Source organism: Corvus kubaryi, unplaced genomic scaffold (genome assembly GCF_017639235.1).
Source record: "Corvus kubaryi isolate FWS band 111438036 unplaced genomic scaffold, C.kubaryi_AGA036_p1.0 74, whole genome shotgun sequence".
Classification (NCBI taxonomy): domain Eukaryota; kingdom Metazoa; phylum Chordata; class Aves; order Passeriformes; family Corvidae; genus Corvus; species Corvus kubaryi.
The window spans coordinates 15979462-15999711 of record NW_024582061.1 but is presented as its reverse complement, the minus strand read 5'-3'; the positions used below and the strand labels follow the sequence as shown (position 1 = coordinate 15999711).

General features: G+C 51.1%; 1 protein-coding gene across 2 annotated transcripts; it reads left to right on the top strand.

Annotated features, from left to right (window-relative positions):
* The first annotated feature begins 225 nt into the window (after positions 1-225).
* On the top strand, positions 226-17867 carry CBX6 (chromobox 6). 2 transcript variants are annotated; one of them, XM_042051272.1, is made up of 5 exons: positions 226-351; positions 500-543; positions 691-756; positions 966-1032; positions 9130-17867. In XM_042051272.1, exons 1-5 carry the CDS (start codon positions 283-285, stop codon positions 10045-10047), a joined length of 1164 nt encoding a protein of 387 aa, XP_041907206.1. In that variant the 5' UTR covers positions 226-282; the 3' UTR covers positions 10048-17867. The 2 variants fall into 2 exon arrangements, with proteins under 2 accessions (XP_041907206.1, XP_041907205.1); XM_042051271.1 differs by having other exon boundaries at positions 9076-17867.
* Positions 17868-20250: the final 2383 nt, after the last annotated feature.

The window sequence follows — 20250 nt, the reverse complement described above, 5'->3', positions numbered from 1 at the left end:
CCCTCCGCTCCTCTTCCCGCTGCGCCGCCGTCCCGCAGGCCTGGGGACCCGGACCCCCCCGCTGCCCACGCCCCGCCCGTGGCGCGGCCCCTTTAAGGGCCTTTAACCACGGGGGGGGCGGGTCACGCGCGGCCGCGGCGGGAGGGGGCGCGCGGGCGTGCGCGAGCCGGCGGCGGCACGAGGAGGGCGGGGCCGGGGGCAGGGGGCGGGGCGGCGCGCGCGGGCGGGCGGGATTATTATGGGCTGTGGGCGCCGCCGCCGCCGCTGAGGGGGAGCAGCAAGATGGAGCTGTCTGCAGTGGGGGAGCGCGTCTTCGCCGCCGAGTCCATCATCAAGCGCCGCATCCGAAAGGTGAGGGGCCGCCCCCGCTGGGGCTGCGGGACCCCCCCGCCCCCGCGGGCGTCGCGGGCGGGCCCCGGCCGCGCCGCGGGGCCCCCCCCCGGGCCCCCCCCCCCACCCCCCCCCCCCCCCCCCCCGCCTTCTCCCCCGTGTGTTGCAGGGGCGCATCGAGTACCTGGTGAAATGGAAAGGCTGGGCCATCAAGTGAGTGTATCCCGCCCGGGCTGCGGTGATGGGAGGCACGGGATGGGGCAGAATGGGATGGAGGGGGAGGTATCTGTGTGTGCGGCTGCGGGGGGATTTGGGCGCTAACCGCTTCGCTTGTCCCCTCCGCTGCTCCCGCCCCGGCAGGTACAGCACCTGGGAACCCGAGGAGAACATCCTGGACTCCCGCCTCATCGCCGCCTTCGAGCAGAAGTGAGTGTTCATCCCCCACCCTGGGCTGGGGGGGCTGCAGCAGCAGGTTTGGCTTTGGGTGGGCGAGCGGGAAGCTGCTTCCACACTCTCCCTTTTTTTTTTTTTTTTTTTATTTATTTTTTTATTTCTTTTTTTTTTTTAAACGTGTATGCTTCTGTTTCTCCCTTTGGGAAAAGTTTTAACTTCTTGACAAATTTGATTCCCTAAAGGGAACGAGAGCGTGAGCTGTACGGGCCCAAGAAGAGAGGACCTAAACCTAAAACTTTTCTGCTGAAGGTAACTCTTATTTAAATAACTTAGGCCTAGCGAAAACATCTCTCAAACCTTGCCGGTGCGTGCCCTTGGAAGGACTGGACTTTCAAGTGACTTGTGCCTGATGCCTGGCTCTGGGAGCGCGGGGAAAACCGACAGGAAAGGGGGGGGGTGGGCAGAGGCACAGAAGTGTGTGAGGGGAGAGCGCGTGTGCGTGCGACGGGTGCCTCAGCAGGACGGTCAGCACACACAGATGTGCGTGGTGAGCCTGCAGTCTCTTTTTCCAATATCCTCTCCTTCTCATGGCCTTCTGTTGCCGCCGTGGAGAGCTAGCCAGTCCTGTTCCCTCTTTCTTCAGCAGGCTGTTCCATCCGACCCGTGCCCTGCAACTTAGCAGCACGCTGAGCAGTCAGGCAGCTGAGGCGGGAATCCTGCTGCCGCTTGTGCTCCTCTGATTGCATTTAAGGATGTAGGTGCTCCACGGGAGTTTCATGAAGGGTTCATGCTTTGATCTGTAAACTGCAGGCTTGTTTTGCGCTTGCAGAGAGTGGGGGGGGTGAGTGGGAGGAGGAGGAGTGTTTCACCTCTGCATAGGATGGCAGCTGAAGTTTCCAGTTCCTCTCTGATAGACTCAGCATCTCTGCAAGATGTCGTAGCATCTCTGCTTGCTTGCAGTGAAGAGCAAGGAAGGTAGTCCCTAGTGCAGGCTCTCTTGCCCTGTATTTTTGTCTTCTTTTTTTAATTAAGAACTCCCCTAGCTGCGTGAGAGTTATGTGAGCTCTGTGAATTTATTAGTTTACATACGAAATGCCTTGCTCTACTCCCCTCTTCCCTCCCCTTCCTCTCCAACTGTCACAATCTCAGGCTTCAAATGAGCTTAGAAAGAACACACCTCTGTACAGTTCAGACAGATGAACAAGTCTGCAGTTTCCCTGGTTTTATTCTGATATGAAGCCCTGGAACAGCCAGCGTGGACCGCATAGTAAGGCATCACTATCATCAAGTCATCCTGTGGCTTTGGGCCAGTCACTTAGGCTTTGTGCGTGTTTCCCCATCTGTGAAACAGGTTAATACTTCCCTTTGCCTGGCAGCAGTAGGAGCTTTACTCAAGTCAGCACAGCACTTTTAACTGCATGAGCACAAGAAAGCGCAGTGAGGGCTAGGGTGTCACCTCTTCTCTGCTTTGAGAGGGCATAATGAAGCGCACAGAGGAAATGCAGGAGCAGGCGTGTTCTGATGCCCTGTGTGAAACCCAGGGGACGGTGGTAATCCTTGGGAAGTCCTGCTGATGGAACTGTCCTCCCTCGTTGCTTGTTTTTCTGCTAACAGTGTTCTGTATCTGTAGCCTGAGAATTCTAAACATATCTGATATGTACTACCTCTTATGCTGTATTCAGGGAAAACAGACTAGTTGGCTTTCCTCTTTCTGGCAGTCATGCATTAAATGTAACCCTTGTGTTTAGATTTCCAACAGTGCAAAGGAACATTTGAAGAGAAAACCACCAGCTTGAAATAGTTCTCTGCCTGCATTAAAAAACATTGGTATTTGTAACACCTGACACTGTTCAGAGCTGTAGAGGGTGACTATGCTATGTGTAATCAGTTTCTTTTATTTTGGATTCTGAATGTGATACAGCCATAACTATTGCCATATCACTTATTTAAAAAAAAAAAAAAAATCACTCATTTTCACTCATTTAAAAAACCAAAACCAACCCCCGAACTCAAAACCCACTCATTGCTTCTTTTCCCCCCTACCCTTTAAAACCCCCCTAAACTTAACGTGACTTATTCAGCAGCATCCTTTGAATCACGTCCATGACACGTTTCTGTGGCACATCTTCCTTCTGCCAGCTCCTCAAATGGTAATGGAAACCTGTGGGTTTGCAGAGCTGGCTCGGTACTTTGTAGAAGATGAACTATGATAGGGAGCAAGATCAGCTCTCCTGAAGGCTGGTGCCACGTTGTGGGAGAGGCTGGCAGGGCAGAGCGCTACCACTGCCGCTTGGTTTCCACCTCTGGGAAACAGAGCTGGTGGAACTGTTAGTGCTCTGACTTGCTCTTCCTCTATGACTTCGAATCATACCGTAAAAATAACGCCCCAGACCAGGCAGCAAGAAGTAACTCTGTCTCAGCCAGCCCCATCTGAACTTGTTTGAGCTCTGTTCAGGCAAACCACAATCAACACAACTGTAGAGAGAGTTACAACAGAGACGGCGAGATGGTTTGCAACTCAGTTCTTCTGACCCCAGAAGATGCACATTTGACCTCTTCCAGCCCAGCAGCACCGGTGGTGGTGCTGCTGCTGTGGGAGGAGTGGTATTGAGTTCTGCCTCATGCATTCCTAACAGTATTTTCAGTTCTTTCAGCTGCAGAATCTCTTGCCAGTGAGAATTTCAGAAGCAGGGGAAGAAATTTGATTCTTGTATCCCAGAGGGAGTATTTGGAGTTGGCAGTTAGAACAATATTCTTTTTGATCTGTTAACTGAACAGATTAGGCCTGGATGCAGTGATGTTTAAGTAGAAATCTGGCCTAGGACTGCTTTGATAGACTGGTCTGCACTTGACTTGGTGGCTTGCTAGGATTTTTCATGTGTATCAGTGCTTGAACCTAGGCTTCTGAGTCTCCAGAATGGCCTCAAAATAAGTGCCCTGATACGCCACTCAGTCCCTTGGCTTGTGTGGGTGTTTTATCTTGCAGTTGGGGCTAGGTTTATCCTGGGATTAGTTCTCAAAAGTTGCAGATAGGCACCCAGGGGGATTTGCAGAAAGCATTCCAGCAGGTTAGTGGCCCACGCCTTTGGAAAAGCTTTGAAAAGCTGCATCTTTGACCACCTGCTGCCTTTGTAAGCCAGGCTCCTGTTTCTGAGAGCTGTCTAACACTTGCCCTTTCGATCAGACTGCAGAGGCAAATCACAGTCCAGGCTTTGTAATATCACTATCAAGATGGCCGGTGTTGAAAGCGACCCCTGCAAACTTCAACTGCAAAGTTTTGGGCAGGAAATGGGTCTTTATCCCTTGCATGCTAGGGGCAAACTTTCCCACAGCTGAGCACAGGCTTGGCGGGAGGCTGTAATTCTTGGGAGGCTGCTGGTGTGCTGCAGCCCTGTGCTGAGCGGATGGGAAGCGAAGTCTTTGGTCTGAAATAAGCAGTGCTGTACGTAAGGCTCTTACCTTATTTCTTAGGTGTCTGGCAAAGGTCATCCTTGAGGGCAGGCCCTTCAGCATGGATGCTGGTGTGAGGTTAGAAAGAGGCATAGCACGTGCTGTAGTGATCTTCCTCTTTTTCTCCTGCTTGGTTTGCTCTTTTTATTTCACTTTTTTCCCTAGGCACTCTGCTGTGTGGAATGCAAACCTCACCAACTCATCTAATAAAGTCTAGCTAGTGCTATTCAGAGACAGAGTCCGATCTGCAAGCTCAGTGGGTGGCTGGAAAAGATCCGTAGTCAGGGTGACCATAAATACTAAGGTGACAGGAGTGAAGAAGGTTAATGGGAATGAAGAAGTAAGGGAGAACAAGAGTAAAGGGACTCTTAGTAGGAGAGTGGGGGAAGAAGGGGCTGAGCAGTGTGGTGCTCTGTCATTTTGCCCTTTCTTGAACTCCGAAGCTGGAATTGGGTTTCTTTTGATCTCCTCCCTGTTCGTAAATTATGCCTGAGTAATTTGAAAACAGACCGTTCCCCTTTTGTAGCATTTTGTTCCCAATCCAGAGGGAAACTTTAGTTTATGGCAGTGTTGCTTGGGAGAACTGTGCTATGAACTGGCTTGCTTTTGCCTTGTCACTTGGAAGACTGCAGAAAAAAGAGGGTGATAAAAAGGCAGAATGGCAGCCAAAAGGGGGAAAGAAGAGCTCTTGCAAATGCTGTTTGGAGCAAAGACTGTGGGAATGCAGGTGGAGAATAAAAGACAAAGCAGAGCCAGTAATTTATGAGAGAGTAGCGCTACTATGGTGCAGGAGCACTACTGGTATTGGCTTGATTTTGAAATAATTAACTAGAAATCCATTGCCTTAGAAGATCTTTGGTTTGGTTTTTTCCAAATTGGAGAGATTTTGATACAAATCAGGTAAGAGAGGCCTTTCTAAGCACGTGTCTGTGTACGTGCTTGTGTGCCTCAGTGCGTTAAGGGAATGAATGAACGAATATGCTTGCTGGGCCTCGAGGGACACTTACTCAGAAATAGTAGGGAATGGGGGAGATACACTAGTTCCCAGGGGCAGTGAGGGAGAGCTGTACAAGATAAATAAAGGTGATACATATCCCAGACGGGAAGAGGGGGAAGGGAAGCAATCCCAGCAATTGGCTTGCTCTCATGACAGAGCACTGCAGCAAGCTTCCAGAAGCTGCATCCTGATGTAGGCTGAGCTGTAAGCAGAGAGTGAATTACTTCGTATACATGCTGAGTACCTCTTCAGCAGTGAGCACATCCTGCGGGTGAAAGCAGCAAAAGCCAGAGAGGTAGTTTCCATTTGGAAAACTTGTAAGCCAAGTAGCAAACTGTAGTGACACAGCTGAAAGGATTCAGTGGGTTTGTTTTTCAAAGACCTTATCCTCATATGGCTTGTGAGTGTGACCGAGAAACAGATCTGTAGCAGGGAGAAGTGCATTTCCAACAGATAAAACTGAATGCTAAGTCTTCCCCAAACCAAAGGTAGCAAGTTACTTAATCTAAAGTTGGAAACGGGGGAAGGAGAGCCTCTGTCCTGTCCTCTGCAGTGAAGGGATGAGTTCATATAGGTGATGCCTGAATAAACCTGATCCTGTGGTAGGAATACTGAGCTTCTCAAGTGAGAAAGCTCTAGGGGCTGGTCTTAGATAAAGCATCTGATACGATTTTTGTTGAAACCTGACCTGGAAGAACAATCTCAAGGTAAGCTGAATATTTGCATAATGCTCTTTGGAACTTGCATTGAAGCTGGTCACTAGGGATAGCAGTGTAGCAGCAGGGGAGGATTCTTGGGCCCTAACTTACCCTCTCTCTTAATAATCTGACCAAAGTATCAATGCTGCATGTAGACTACCTGGAGACTACTGAAGCTGGAATTTAATAAAGGCAGATAGCTGAAACATGAGTTAGAAACAGCTTCAGCCTTGAGAAAGTGCCCCAGAAGTAACTGGAAACGCAGACACCTAGCACGTAAATGAGACCTAGTGGTTCTGGCACACTGGAAAAGTCCAGGCCCTGTACCAGGGCTCTGCACTAGCTGCTGTGCAAGCACAAAACCAAGACAGGTCTCTCTGTCAAAACAGGACAGGAGCTGATTAATGTGTACAGGCAGAGAAAGTAAAATCAGCAGGGCCGTAGAAGTGCCCAGGTAGTGACCATCCCAGCATTATCACTTCATTTAATGTGGTTGATGGGAAGCTTTGCTCAGGAATTTTGGGGTGTATAAGGAAACTGGGGGTGTTTGTGACTGCTTCCCCCACACTTGTGGGAAGCTGCCTTCTTTCTCTCCCGGGTGATGGAGGCGGTGCTGGTGGAAGGCGGCAATTAGATTTGACTTGGAGCAGAATGGCACAGAGGGGGCAGAACTCCTCACTCCAAGGCATGATTACAGGGTAGGCAATTAATCTGAAAGATGTGCAGTGCTGGCAACAGGAGAGGCCCTGAAGGACACCTGTGTCTATCCACTGAAGATGCAGAAGGATTTTCATTGATGCATCTGTCTGTACCTTCTGCCTGGCTTCCCTGTCCTATATTTTGGATTGGCACATTGTGTTGTTGCATTTTGCTCTTGGCTCAGCAGTGCTAAATTGGTGAGAAACCTAAAGCACAAGAGCAGCAATGCTGGAAGGGCCGGCTGTGATGGGGAGTGGGATAAAAAGGAATAAATGTGTTCATTCAGGCTGTGCTGGTATGTAATGTCAGAAAGCAAACTGTAGTTTGTGTTTGCATCTGCCATCAGAGGGACCTGTGAAGAGATGGAGCAAGCACAGCCCTAGATGTGCATTTGCCTGTGCCTGTGACCTCCTGACATGGTCTGTAGTGTCTCCAAGTTGTGTATTGATGAGATGGGATGGAGAGTTGTGTGGTGCAGGGAGTTCATCTGGTGTTGTTACTGTGCTCAGGCCTGTACGATGCCTGTGACAGGAGCTGTCTTACTTTCTCAACAGTTTGGGGCATGGAGTAACACATGAGGCTGAGCAAAGAGAAACTAGATGGACATTGGGATGCTTTCTGCTACAGCAGGAGGTGTTGGGGTTTGTGTGTGCTGGGAACACTTCCCTTTAACTAGGTGGAAAGAGCCCTGTTTGTTAATGTGCAGAGTGTCTGTTCTTGCCTTGGGGTTGTGCTAACAGGTCTCTGTTTCTTTGTCAGTCAGCTAACACAGAGTCTATGTCCCCAGTCAGGACGAGCCTTCAGTCTGTGTTTTCTTGTACAGTTGGAGGAGGAGGCCTCATTTTTGCAGTCCTTTTAAAGCCAGGATACCAGTAGTACTGAAGGCTGTGATCATCCAGTGTTGGTCAGAGAGGAACAGAATGTCTTCACGTCTCCATTCTCTGCTCATTTGGGATCTTCTGTGGTTCCCATGGGTATCTCTGTGGGAGAAGAGGGGCTCTGGGTAACAGCAAAGCTCTGGAGCTGTAGGGCCAGGACTTTGAGCTTTTTGTGCAGGGGCTGGCTGGGCCCCTTGCTTAGATCTGTTAGATCCCTGCCTTTACACGCACATTTTTTTCCCCAGGCATTTCTCTGGTAGAAGGCACAGCCTGCAGGGTGACAAAGGAGATGAAGTTGAGTGCTAAGCTCTTAGCTGGCAAGAAGCCATCCCGATCTTGGCGTGTGCAAGGGGCAGCGGGATGGAAAAGTTGGGGAGGAAAAGCAGCTGTCGTCTTCTAGCACTGCAGTTCTTGCTGTGCCCACGAGGTGGGGAAAGCTCCTCGCTGGATGGGCAGTCAGGGGCGGGGGCTTGCCTGTCCCCTCCAGGCCTGTGTGACTTCGCCGTGTCACCACCACTGCTGAGGGGGAATATGGAAGTGCGTTGGTTTGGGCAAGTACTGGGGTGCAGGTGGAAGGATGAGCTGTACAAGCGACAGTGCTCTGATGAGATGTGATGTAAGAATACATTCTGGGTTTCCATGCCCACAGGTCATACAGCACCAGCTTACCAATGAAACTGTTGTTCCTGTTGCCAGAAAATGTTCCTGTCTCTGGTGCGTGAACCAGGGCAGGTTTTGGCACCAGAAGAGCTCAAAAATATTGTTCCCCTGGCTTGGCTCTTGGGGAGGGCTGGCACAGAGCAGTTGAACCAGTGCTATTCCTGCTCTGGTCCAGTGCTAGGTTTCAAACAAGTGTGGTGTTCAAAAGGACAAGTCAATCTCATCTTTGGAGGTGCAGTTTAATTTGACTTGAATTCCTGCTGGCCTCATCTCTGGCTTTAAACACTGGACCTTGCTCCCGCAGCACAGTAAGGATGAATGACTTGCTTGACCCTAGTTAAAAATCAGATCTCCAAGTTACTTGTGTTTAGCGAAGACAGCTCCATCAGACCATTCTCACCAACCTCCATCTGTGTTCCTCAAGACCCCCTTCTACCATGCTTTTCAGAGGTGATTCTCATTACGTGTTACTCTGCCTCTTCCCCCTCATCTTGTGCTCATTTTTTAGAGGACCTGGTACAATCCCTATGTAATTTTGGGTGCTGTCTCAGCACTGACAGCCCCAAGTGCCTAGGATGATGCTGGCTTCTTTTGTTGACAGTGGAGGGTTGTGCACATTGACTGATGATGACGAAGGGGGGCTTTGGAGACCATTAACTGTAACCCTGAAACATGCCTGGGAAGTAGCAGCTTCTCCCTGCGGAAAGCACGTGTCAACAGGGGCACAGCCTAGGGAGACTTTTGCTGCCCAAAAGTGATACAGTGTGTCCTATGCCTGTCTGGGGGCTGTGCTGGAGCTATCAACAGTTTGTAGGTGTGTACCTGTGCTTGTCATTGACGTTGGGGATAAATGTGTCATGGTACTCCTGGTGAATGCTTGGCCTGAAGTGAGCAGTGCCTGATTTGAGATCTGGCTGCACCTTGGCTGCCTCTCTGACCCTGTTTGTTTTCTTTCTCCCCACCACCGCAGGCTCGGGCCCAAGCGGAGGCCCTCCACATTGGGGATGTACACTTTTCTGTCAAGCCTGGTTCTAGTACCTCCTCTCCCAAACTCCACTCCAGCGCCGCGGTGCACCGGCTCAAGAAAGACATCCGGCGATGCCACCGCATGTCCCGGCGCCCCCTGCCCCGTCCAGACCCCCAGAACGGCGGGAGCGTGGGTGGTGGGGCTGGCATTCGTCCTCCTGTCTCGCCCTTCTCGGAGACCGTCCGCATCATCAACCGTAAGGTGAAACCCCGCGAGCCCAAACGCAGCCGCATCATCCTCAACCTCAAAGTCATTGACAAAGGTGGGAAGCCAGCCAATGGGGCCGGGGGCCTGGCTCGGCCCAAGATCCCATCCCGAAACCGTGTCATTGGCAAGAGCAAAAAGTTCAGCGAGAGCGTCCTCCGCACTCAGATCCGCCACATGAAGTTTGGCACCTTTTCGCTCTACAATAAGCCGTCTTCTGCACCTACCCCCTCTCTGGAGGGCAAGGGGGAGGCTGAAGGCTCCCAGGCAGCCTCCTGTGGGCTCATTATGGGCTCCACCCCCTATGATGCCCCCAGCTCCAGCTCTTCTGGCTGCCCATCACCTGCTCCCCACTCTTCCTCTGACCCAGATGATTCCCCTCCGAAGCTGCTCCCTGAGACCCTCAGCCCAGCCATCCCCGACTGGCGTGAGTCGGAGGTCCTCGACCTCTCAATCCCACCTGAGTCGGCTGCCACCAGCAAGCGTTCTCCCTCGGGAGGGTGCAGTGGGGGGCAGACACCCTCCTTGTCCCTCTCTTCTTCTGACCCAGAGCAGGAGGCTGGCGACTGGCGTCCTGAGATGTCCCCTTGCTCTAATGTGGTGGTCACAGATGTCACCAGCAACCTCCTCACTGTAACCATCAAGGAGTTCTGCAATGCAGAGGATTTTGAGAAAGTGGCAGCGGGTGGTGGTGGAGGAGGCAGCAAGTGAGCAGCCAGGTCCCCCCGCTCCGGGGGTGTGGGGGGAGTTATACCTGAGAGAAGTCGTGGTGCGAATGGCTGTCCTTAGTTCTCTCCTTCTCCCCTTGGCTGTCCCTCTGCCCTCACTGCCACCCTTCCTCCTCCTTTCCTCCTGCCCACTTTCTCTTGCCTGGAGGCTGGAGTGTGTCAGTGGGGGTGTGGGAGCACCCACTATTCCTGGGTGTTGGTACTGCTAGGAGGAGGCAGGGAGGGTTGTGGTGGGGCTGAGGAGTGGTTGTTTGTCCTTGAGTGTGGTGTTGTCCAACGGGCGGTGGAGCCTTTGGGGCTGAGGGATGAGTGAGCATGTGTCTGTGTGCCTGTGCAGGTGGTGAGGAAGGTGCTGCTCTTCCTCATTCCCCTTCCATCTCTGGTGAAAACTGATGAGGAGCTCCAAACCCTTGAGGGGAGGATGTAAGAGGATTGGAGCCCTTGCCCATGTCCTCCAGACCTTCTCCCACCAATGTGCATGCAGACTCTTCCATTCTTATGTTTCCCCCTTGCCGTGACTACCATCCTGCCATCCTTCCCCTCTTGGCCTGTGGCCTGGATCTGCCCTCTCCTCTACTGTCCTTGTGGCCGTTGCTGATCCAGATGCCTGCAGAGTGAGGGGGAGAAGGGCAGGTGAAATGTCATGCCTGGAAGGTGCTTGAGACAAAGCTGGGGTGGTGGGGGGTGCCCCATGCAGCCTACACCCCATATTGGCTTCCCCTTTCCTTTGACTATTGGTGCTACCTTGGCAGTTGTATGGGTGCTTTCAGGTGCCCTGATCCCTCCTCTTCTCCTGCATCTTCCAACCTGTTCAGCTCTGCAGGAGAAAGGGAAGAAAAGAGGAGTCTGCTTCCAGCCCAGATCTTCCTCCTGATGTTCATCACTTGCACTTGCTTGGGGGAGAGGGACATGAAATGCCTTTCCCTGGTCTTTCTGTGGTGGAAGCAGGAGTGGGCTGTGCATCCATTCCTCGGTCTGTGGGAAGGTAATGCCAACAGCGTGATGGTGCCCCAGCCACATGAGGCTGGTCTCCCGCCTTGTGCGTAAGCTTCCCCCAGCCCTCTTGGCTTCCTCTTGCTCCTTCCAAAAGAAGGAGGGGTGGATGCTAGGGCAGGTCGTTTGTTCTTCCTGCTTGCTTTTGCCTCTCCTGCTCTCCCCTCCCTGTGGTGGGCAGCCTGGAAGAGGTTTCCCCTCTGTCTTTTCAGCATCTGAAACAGCCCTTACAACTGTCAACCAAAGGTGCTCATAAGAAATACCTGTCTCTCTCACATCATATGCATGTGCACTGGATCTCTTCCCCTAAGGCTCCTGAGCTGATCTAGAAATTCCTTCTCTTCACCCCTAGCAAGTAGGAGGGAGCAAGACCACAGCGTGCTGTTCTTTATCCACAGCTCCCTCTTTCACTGACCAGCTTTGTTCACATCCAAAATAAGCTCTATTTTTTGCCTGCCATTTCTGGCTTGCTCCATTTCAGTGTGGGTCCTAAGCTTCGTGGTGAGAAGCCGTTCCTTTGCTCTCCTTTCTTCCTCTACTTGCACAGGACTGAGCCTGTAGAGGCAAGGGAAAGAGGTGCTGATCAACTGGTGGGAGAGCCTCACCCTCTCAGCCCTGTCCCTGAATGGGGCAGAGGGGTGTCACTTCTACATAACATGCTGCAGAGGTGAAAAGGGTGGAAAAAATTCCTCATGCCAGGGCTCATTTACTTACAAACCTGCCCTGGGCGGGTGAACACAAGTGGAATTGGCCCCTCTGGTGCTTTCACACAAGGATATTCAGGAGCTGCTGGCTCTGAGGAGTGCTCTCCTGCAGTAGTGATTTTGTGGTTGCAGTGATCTGAGGGTAGAAGGGAGGCAATTTGTGGGAGGGAAGTAATGTTTGTCTGCCCAAGGGGCATTGTCAGGGTGGTAGAGGGATAGACCGGCTTCTGACCTTAATTAGGGCTTTTGTGCCCAGAGCTTGTCTATTCCTTGCCTCCAGCGCCTGGGTTGGTGTAATAAAATCTTTGCTGCCCTCCCCACAAACCTTGCCTTGCAGTGGGTGGCATTCCAAGCTGTGGGGAACGGTGAATTCACACCAGTTGCAGTTGGGTGTCTGTGCAGACAGTCTGAGGGGGATTCCAGGTGCTGTTAGCACCACCCTTGGTACACCTCTTTCTTTTTCTTTCCTTGGTTAAAGAGCTTAGTGGACTCTTCGGGGATGTGCTTTCATTCACAGCTGAAGCTAGGGGCAGGGAGAAAGAGACTTCCCTGATCCATTCACCAAGCTAAGGTTTTCTATAACTTGTTGGACTTGTGTGCGTGTCTGTATTAATACCTGCTTGTATTCTTTGTGGGTGTTTTTTTTTTGTTTGGGTTTTTTTTTGCGCATCTTTCCTGTGCCTGGCACACCCAGGGATCCCTTATGTTAGCATAGCCTATCCATTGACTGCAGCTTCAAAGATGAGCAGTTTGTAGGCATAGGGAAAAGCTCGCTCTTAGGAAAATAGCAAGGAGATTCTTCTTTTTCCTCCCCCTTCTGAATAAGAACTAATCTGTGGCTGTGAGATAAGAGGAGCTGCTTTGTGGGGTGGATGCAAACCGGCCAGTCACTTTAGGTTGTTAAGTTACTGTTTGGTGTGTATGTGGTGATGTGATTTGTTTTGTGGTATCAAGGTTCTGAAAAAAATGTTGAAGCGTTTAAGTGGGAGATAAAAGGGAACTTTAATAGGAAACTCTTGATGTGTTTTGGCCAAGGTGTGTTGCTTGGCAGAATTCTTTTCCCCAGTGTCTCTTGTATGGTGTTCTTTGGGGGCAAGGGGCAGGAATTGTTTAATTGAAGGGGTTTTGCCTTTCTCCAGAGTGGCAAGCAAGGGAACTGTCTGTGAAGAGCAAAACAGTGGGTCATTGTAGGGATGCTCCGCAAGGACCTTCTTCCTGCGGTGAGGAGATAAGGTGACTTGTTGCAGCAGAGAAACTAGTGCAGTAGATCCTCTTTGTGGAGGAAGAAAGGAGTATGATCCGGCTTGCAGACACAGCTCACCTGCTTGTGTGACAAATCCCTTCCTGGGTGGGTCACCAGGTGGGAACCAAACCCTGAACCTCTGGATCCGAAATGAGGATCCTGTGCTGTTTTGAGTTAGAGGTTTGCTAACTTGAATGCAGCAGTCACCTCAAGTTCCCTCAGGTGGACAAGACACTTGAGGCTGACTAACCTACCTTCGTATTCACATGAGCTACGCTCCTCCTTCTGAATTTTTGCCCTTGCTCCTTAATGGAGACCAGAAAGAAGATTCATCCATGCCTTTTAAAATGGCCATAGAATTGAGGGAGGAGTTTATTTGAAAGTATCCCCTTCCTTTCCCCATAACCCTTAGAAAAAAAAAATCAACAAAAACAGGGAAATATTCTCTGTGTCTGTGCCATGTTTGTTCTCGTCGTCGTGTTTTTAGAGGAGATTTTATGATGGAGTGGAAAAAGTGAAATGATTAGTTTTGCATAAAAAAAGAAAAGTTTTAAAAAAAATTTATACGGGGAGAGAGCGAGAGAGAGTTTAAAAATGAATAATAAATGCAGTGATTGCACAAACTGTAGTGGTATTAGATGGTCCTTAGAGAAAAGAGTATTTTGTAGTATCGAAGCATGTGTGTCTGGGATGGTGTTTGGCTTGCTTGAACTGGAGGGAAAGGCATTCTAGGACTAAGCAGCGATCTCTGAGCTGAAAAGGCAAGTTGCATGTTGGAGGAACCCTGTCTACAAACCTTTCCCGTCCTTGCCTCCCAAGTGTTGGAGTGAGTTCCCTTCCCTCCCATACCTCTCCTGTGAGCTAAGGTGGAGTCTCCAAGTGGTTTTCTGGCTGAGCAGCCCTCAGAGATGGCCGGTCACATTCTGCCAGAACGTGAATTGGGCCATCAACATGGAAACAGTTGACTTACTTTGCAGCGTTAGCAAGCTGCTAACGTTTGGGGTTGGCATGTACCTTTCCTGCCAAGTTGCTGTCTCTTCTCTTTTCCATCCCCTATATCCAAGCAGAATTAATCGTGGTGGGCTTATTTCCTGGGAAGCAGATATGCCTCCCCTCCGTAGGGTTTCTTAACTTCTTCCAATACCAGGTGGGGGGTGGTATTTTTCTCTATAGAATTCACCACGTCAGGACAGAACTGAGTCCCATTGGTGTGTATTCCAGCACCCCTTCTCCAACAGTGGCCAGATCTTTAGAGGCAGATGAGAGAGCTGCCTGGTGTGCTCTGATCGTGTTGCTGAGGGACATGCACCCTCTTCTTGAAGCCAGCAAATGCTGGAAGTTTTTAGGGTGGAGAGGGGAGAGGAACAAACACCCTGACAGGACTGTGCTCAGGTAGGGCATCCCTCTGCTCCAGCTTCCTTCAGGGTGGTGGGGAAGAGTTGCCTGAATGTTCCTTCAGAGCGAGGAGGCAGCTCTTGTGTGCTGGCTTCCCCATCCAAGATGTCTCTGCTGGTGTTCATCTGGTGCATGGGAGTGACTGCAGGGAAGAGGGAAGCCACCAGATGTTGGTGTCTGAACAGAAGATGGCAGGCAGGGACGCTTGAACAGCTTTTCTTGTCTGGACTTCTCTGGTGCCCTTTGCAGTGGCTTTGCAGTGGCAGATGGCTGATGTCTCAATGCCTCCCATAGCCTTCTCTCTCTGCCCATCAAACTCTGTCGGTGCTTCCCACGGCTTTCAACTTGGAACAGAAATCTCCTGTCTCATGCTCTCTTCTCAGTGAGCACCATGGGACTGGAGGGGCATGAAGCTAATGAGATACAAGCTCCTTTGGGGATGAAAAACAGAAATAGTGTGGTGAGCAGGCCCAGCTGTGGGGAGCCACTGCTTAAATTCTGTTTTCAAAAGAGAAAGGGAGCATTTCTCTGTCTCCCCTTACTGAAGTTCCCAGGGAGATTTTGTGAAATAAAAAGAAAAAAAATTACAACCACAATCATGCTTTTTACCAGGTAGGAGCTGTCTCTGTGCTGAGTCTTCCTAGGGATATCACTCCCTTCTCCAGCCCCTCTTTGTAGAGGAGGCTTCAGCAACTCCCAGCGTTTGGAGATTATCACCTTCCTGGGAACTTCGTGGCAGAAAGAGGTTGCCATGCTTGAAGGATGGTGTCCCAAGTTCCCCACACTTCTGCCCACCCCAGGCTGTGGCATTAGTGGGGCTGCTCAGGAGCAGGTCCTTCTTCCCAGGGAGGTGTAACAAACCTGGAGCGTGTGTTTGGCTAAGTGCTTGTTTTCCCTTTTGCTTCCTTCCCCACCTTCTGACAAGACTTCTTCCTCCTTGCCTGGCACATCCTTTTACTCCAATGTCGCTTGCTTTTGCTGCATTTTTCAGTTGCCCAATAATCACGCAAGAGCTGGGATCTTATTTACTTCTTATATATAAATATATGAATATAAAATACCTTCCCCCCCCTTTCTCCCCATCTCACCCACCACCCTGTGCACAGCTTTCCTGATCTCTGCTCTGAAGGCAATCTGCTGTAGAGGGTTAATTTGGGGTTGGGGATTCGGTGCCTCCTGAGTTCTGTTCCTTCTTGGCTTGCTGTGTCTTTTCTGCCAGCTGTGTCACTGCCCTGTGCCTCTGTCTCCCTCATGCCAAGGGGGGGGGGGGGGCCATCCTGCTGAGGGTGCTGGCAGCCCAACTCTCGAGGTATTTGCACAGAGATGGAGTGCTCAGTGTTGCTTCAGAAATCCCCTGCTCCCTGTCTGTGCTTCCTTCCGTAGGTAACTCCAGGAAGTATCTTCATTTCACCAATGCTTTGAGGTTGAGAAAAGAAGTGTCTTTATTTTCTTTTTTTACTTCTATTTTTGAGATCCTTCCCCAGAGTGCAATGTGTATGGTTTCTTTTTGGGGGTGTAGATGGCAGGAGATGTTGGAGTCTGTCTCCATGCTCACCTTTGCCTTTCTGTCCTCTGCTCCTCTCACGTCTTGCTGTTGCTGTGTCAGACTGATGTGGTTGGAGGTATTTGCACCCTTGTCTGTGCAGGGTCAGTCATAGCACCAGGGGCTTCTCCCATGTTCTGTGTGGTGCATTCTGAGGTGCACTGTGTCTCACCTGCCTCATCTGTAAGCATGCAGCAGGGCCCTGAGTTCCTTCTTCCCTTCTCTGAAATTCTCTTTCCAGGAGTGAAGGGAGATAGTCAGTTCCCCTTCCTGTGCCTCTGGCAGCTCTTCTGTCCATTCCAGCTTCTCTGTGGTGGGAAACAAAACGATTCCAGAGCCATCCAGAAGCACAGTCCTTGGGGTAGGGGTCCTTCCACCCCAGGTGAGCTCTGTGCTCTGAGCCCACCCCCTCCAGGCACTGGCAGGTGGCACTGGGATGGAGGAGCGGGATGCCCTCTGTGCCCCTGGGCTGAGTGGAGCTGGGAGGTGGGCAGCAAGCAGCGTGCTGTGGCACAGGGAAGAAGTAAGGTGACAGAACTGCAGCAAGATGCAGTCAGAGTGATGCCAGCTTCTGCAACAGTTCAGATAATGTGTCTGCTGGGAGGAAAGGGGCATGGTGGGACATGCAGGCAAAGTGTTAATTCCCATTGTAGGGCCCTGGTTCTTTACTTCATTCCTTGTTCAGCTGAGCACTTAGAGCTCACACTAAACCCCTGGAACACAGCTGGGTGAGTCAAAGCATTTAGTGGGGCTTCAGGGCCTCATAGGACTAGTGGGGCTTTTCCATGCTCCCAGGCAGCCCCCCAGGTGGTGCCTGCTCTCTAGGGATGCTGAGGGTTTCCCTTTGGGCAGAGCGGCAGGTAGGTGCTCTTGCACAGGTAGGTTGCTCTTCAGCTGTCCTGGAGGGAGCCTGCTGCTTCCAGCCCCCAGCTGCAAAGTGGGGGCAGAATCTTAGGTCAAGTTCTCAAACAGAACAAAAAAAATTAATCGTTGTGATGACTTTTTTTAGAAAAGAGTTGTCATGCCTGCACCTCCCCCAAGCAAATCAACTTAGTGTGCTGTCCTCCTTCCGCTTCTCCCCTGTGCCATTAAGCCTTGTACACTCCCTAAGAATAGAGAAGACTCTCTACTTTGGGATTTTTTTTTTCCCCCATTTGTTTTCTTTTTGCATAGAAAGTTGTCTGCTGGTGGTGGAGGACAGGGGCCTGCTTCATCTGTTCCTTCTTTTCACCTTTCCCTGTGCCAAGCTTAGGCTCAAATGCTGCAGATTCCTGCAAACACTGAACTTGGAGCAGGCAAGTGACCCCGCTGAGTTCTGTGGTACTTGGGTGCTTCAGATTCTGCCTGTGCTTGAGCTTTGGCAGCATCAGAGCCCTTCCTTTCTCTTGGAGAAGGTCAGCCCTAACTCTGAGAATGGTGATAGTTCTGGTGCAACCCATCTGTCTCTTCATTTCCCCTCACTTGGCATACAGAGTGAAGGTGGTAATTTTTTTTTAATTTAAAATAAACCTAAATATGTATCTTGTAATTTTTTTTTTATTTTGAAAAAATTGCATTTAAGGATTGTGCACGGATGAATTGTATATCTATATATTATTTTTTTGTCTTGCAATTTTCATTTTAAATATAGTGTTTGTTCAGTTTTGTTTTGTTTTTTAATCCAGTTCCCAGCTGGCTAAACTCCGTCTAGAGTGGATGGGTGGGAGGCAGAGTCACTGGAGGGGTGATTGAATCACCCCTTCCCTTGGTGCTTCCCACAAGAAACTGGTTTGCTCCAGGTTTGGGGGTGGGGGTTGTGCTAATTACTCTTGTATTCTTGTACATTTTGTTCTTTCTGCTGCTCTTGAATATTGTATCAATGCCAGAAATGGGGAGTTAAAAATTAAAACAAAAAATTAACCCCAATAAATTGTTACATTCCAAAACCTGTTGTTTTCCTTGGGCGGGCTGTGACTCTGGAGCTTGGGAGCAGGGCTACAGAAATGCCTGCCCTGCGCCAGCACGGATCAGCTCTTCAGTCAAACACAAGCACCTGGTACCTTCTTGGGCACCGTGGATCAGTCCTGGTTTGGTCTTTGGACCTTTCTGGACACAGAGACGCTCTGACAAAAGACAAGAGTGTATTCTGGAATGTTAAGGGAAGAGGGAGCATTTGGGAAGGCCAAGCTGTAGCAAGTGGAACCTGAATGCCCTCTTCCCAAGTGCTTTGGAGAATCTCCCATGGGTCTCCCATGGGTCTCCCACATCCTTTTCTTCTAAGAATGAAATTAGATCAGAGTACAACCTAGCACTTGGTGGCTGAAAAGTGCTTTAGGCTTTTCCCAACTCCACAGCCTGTGCCTAAGTGCACTTTATGACAAACTGATCTAAGAAAGACAATGAAAAATCCTCTCCCTGTGTCTATTAGAAGCCCCAGATTCACTCCCATCACATCTAACATGTAGCAGATGCATAAAAAGGCTCAGCCAAACTTCCAGGGGGAAGTGCTGGTGGTGGGAGGTGTGGTGGGGAAAGGGAGTGGGATTTGGACAGAGATGCCCTTCAGGCACGCAGGAGAGAAGGGCAGGAAGGCAGCACACCTGGATACTGGGAAAGGGCAGTGTCTGGGCACAGGTTCAACCAAAACACCCTCAGTGCTGCCCTTCAGGATGGTGTGGTGTGGTGTGGTCTCACTTGGAGGGGAGAGATTGGGCTGAGCTGGGTGTTCCTTGGAGAGAGTTGCTGCCTTGAGATACTTCTGCAGTGTCTGAGTTTTGGAAAGCCACAGCAGAGCCTCTTCCAGTGGTGACATGGCTGGCAGCAGGGAGTGCTGCCCACCAAAGCCAGCACAGCCAAGGTGGTGTTCATGTCATGCCATCAGGCTCACTTTGCCTCTGCTGCGTGCCGAAACACTCGCAAGGCCAGCACTCCCTCCTCCTTTGTCCTTGCATCCTGGTTTTGCTCAGAAGCCAGTGGACTTTTGGCTGGATTTGAGAACACCAAATGAAGCCAACTCTCATCCATCCTTTCCAGAGCAGGAGGAAGGCTGGAGAGACAGACCCCAGCCTGACTGGACACATCCAATGAGGTCCTGCACCAGCACACTGGTGCAAGCAGACCCAGTAACAGGGCAAGGTGATGCAAGTCACATCTGCAGGGCTGAGAAACCTGGAAATGAAAGAAGCCATTATTCCCATTCTTTGTAGAACCTGCAGATCCCCAGGCTACATGGACTGAAGGCTCCTGGTCTAAGGAGATGGTGGAGCTGAGTCCATGGAGTGGCAGTGGCAGAGGAGCCCTTTCATCTCCTTAGGGTGCCCCTAGGGATGCTCCTCAGCTGGATGATAACCCAGGAGGAGGGAATCCCCCGCCTCAGAGGCATCAGCTTACCTCCCCTGGGAAAAGTTTTCTCCCCTTCCCTCACCCCACCATCGTGCTGGCCTCAGCATCATGAATGGGCCAGGGTTTCATGCTGGCCGGGATGGAGCTGCGTGGTTCCTGCGGGGAGGGTTGGATGCAGGGCAGCCTTGGAGCAGCAGGTGACCTTCCCCTCAAGCCAGCAGTCCATCCAAAACGTCCCTCTCATCCAGAGGGCACAGCAGGGTGGCCCCTTGTCCCGCCTTGCCCTGCCTGCAGCCACCCCCTGGGGACAGTTGCTAGCCCCAGACACCATTTGGGTGTTAATTAGATGGAGGAAAAGCCCTTAATTGCTCACTCCCAGTCCCTCTGGGCTGAATCCATGAGCTCTTGTTAAATCTAACTTCTGTCACCAATCCTGTTCAAAACAGGAACCAAAAGCTTCCCAAAGCCTCACATTGCTTTCCCCCACCCTGTCACGCACAGGAGGGCAGGGTTTCAGCAGCATCGCGTCCTTGCAGGGCCGGCTGCCCACCGAGCATCTCTGAATTGTAATTCATGGGACAGGGAGGCTGCGTTGGCTACTCACCAGTCTGAGTCATCACCCCCTGTGAAAATCTATTTTTGTCACCTCTTTGTCTCTGGGAAGAAGTTGTGGTCCCTGCTGCGGGACAGGTCGGGACCGTAGGAGCGGTGAGCCCTGCCCTGCTGCATTACCCAACTCTTCCCCATCCCAGCATGGTTGAGTGGGGCCGGGCTGCTGTAGAGGGGCTCACCCTCCCCCTCACGGCCAGAGCGGCATCAGCCAGAGGTATAAACCTTGCCACCACGATCCTGCAGCCTTTGGTAATGAAATCTGGATGTTCAGGACAGCGCAAAGTCCCCAGCACAGCATCACTTCCCCTGGCAAGAAGCTTTGTAGAAGCATACGGCATTTTTTTCCTCAGGGCTGCAGGTAAAAGGATACCCCTC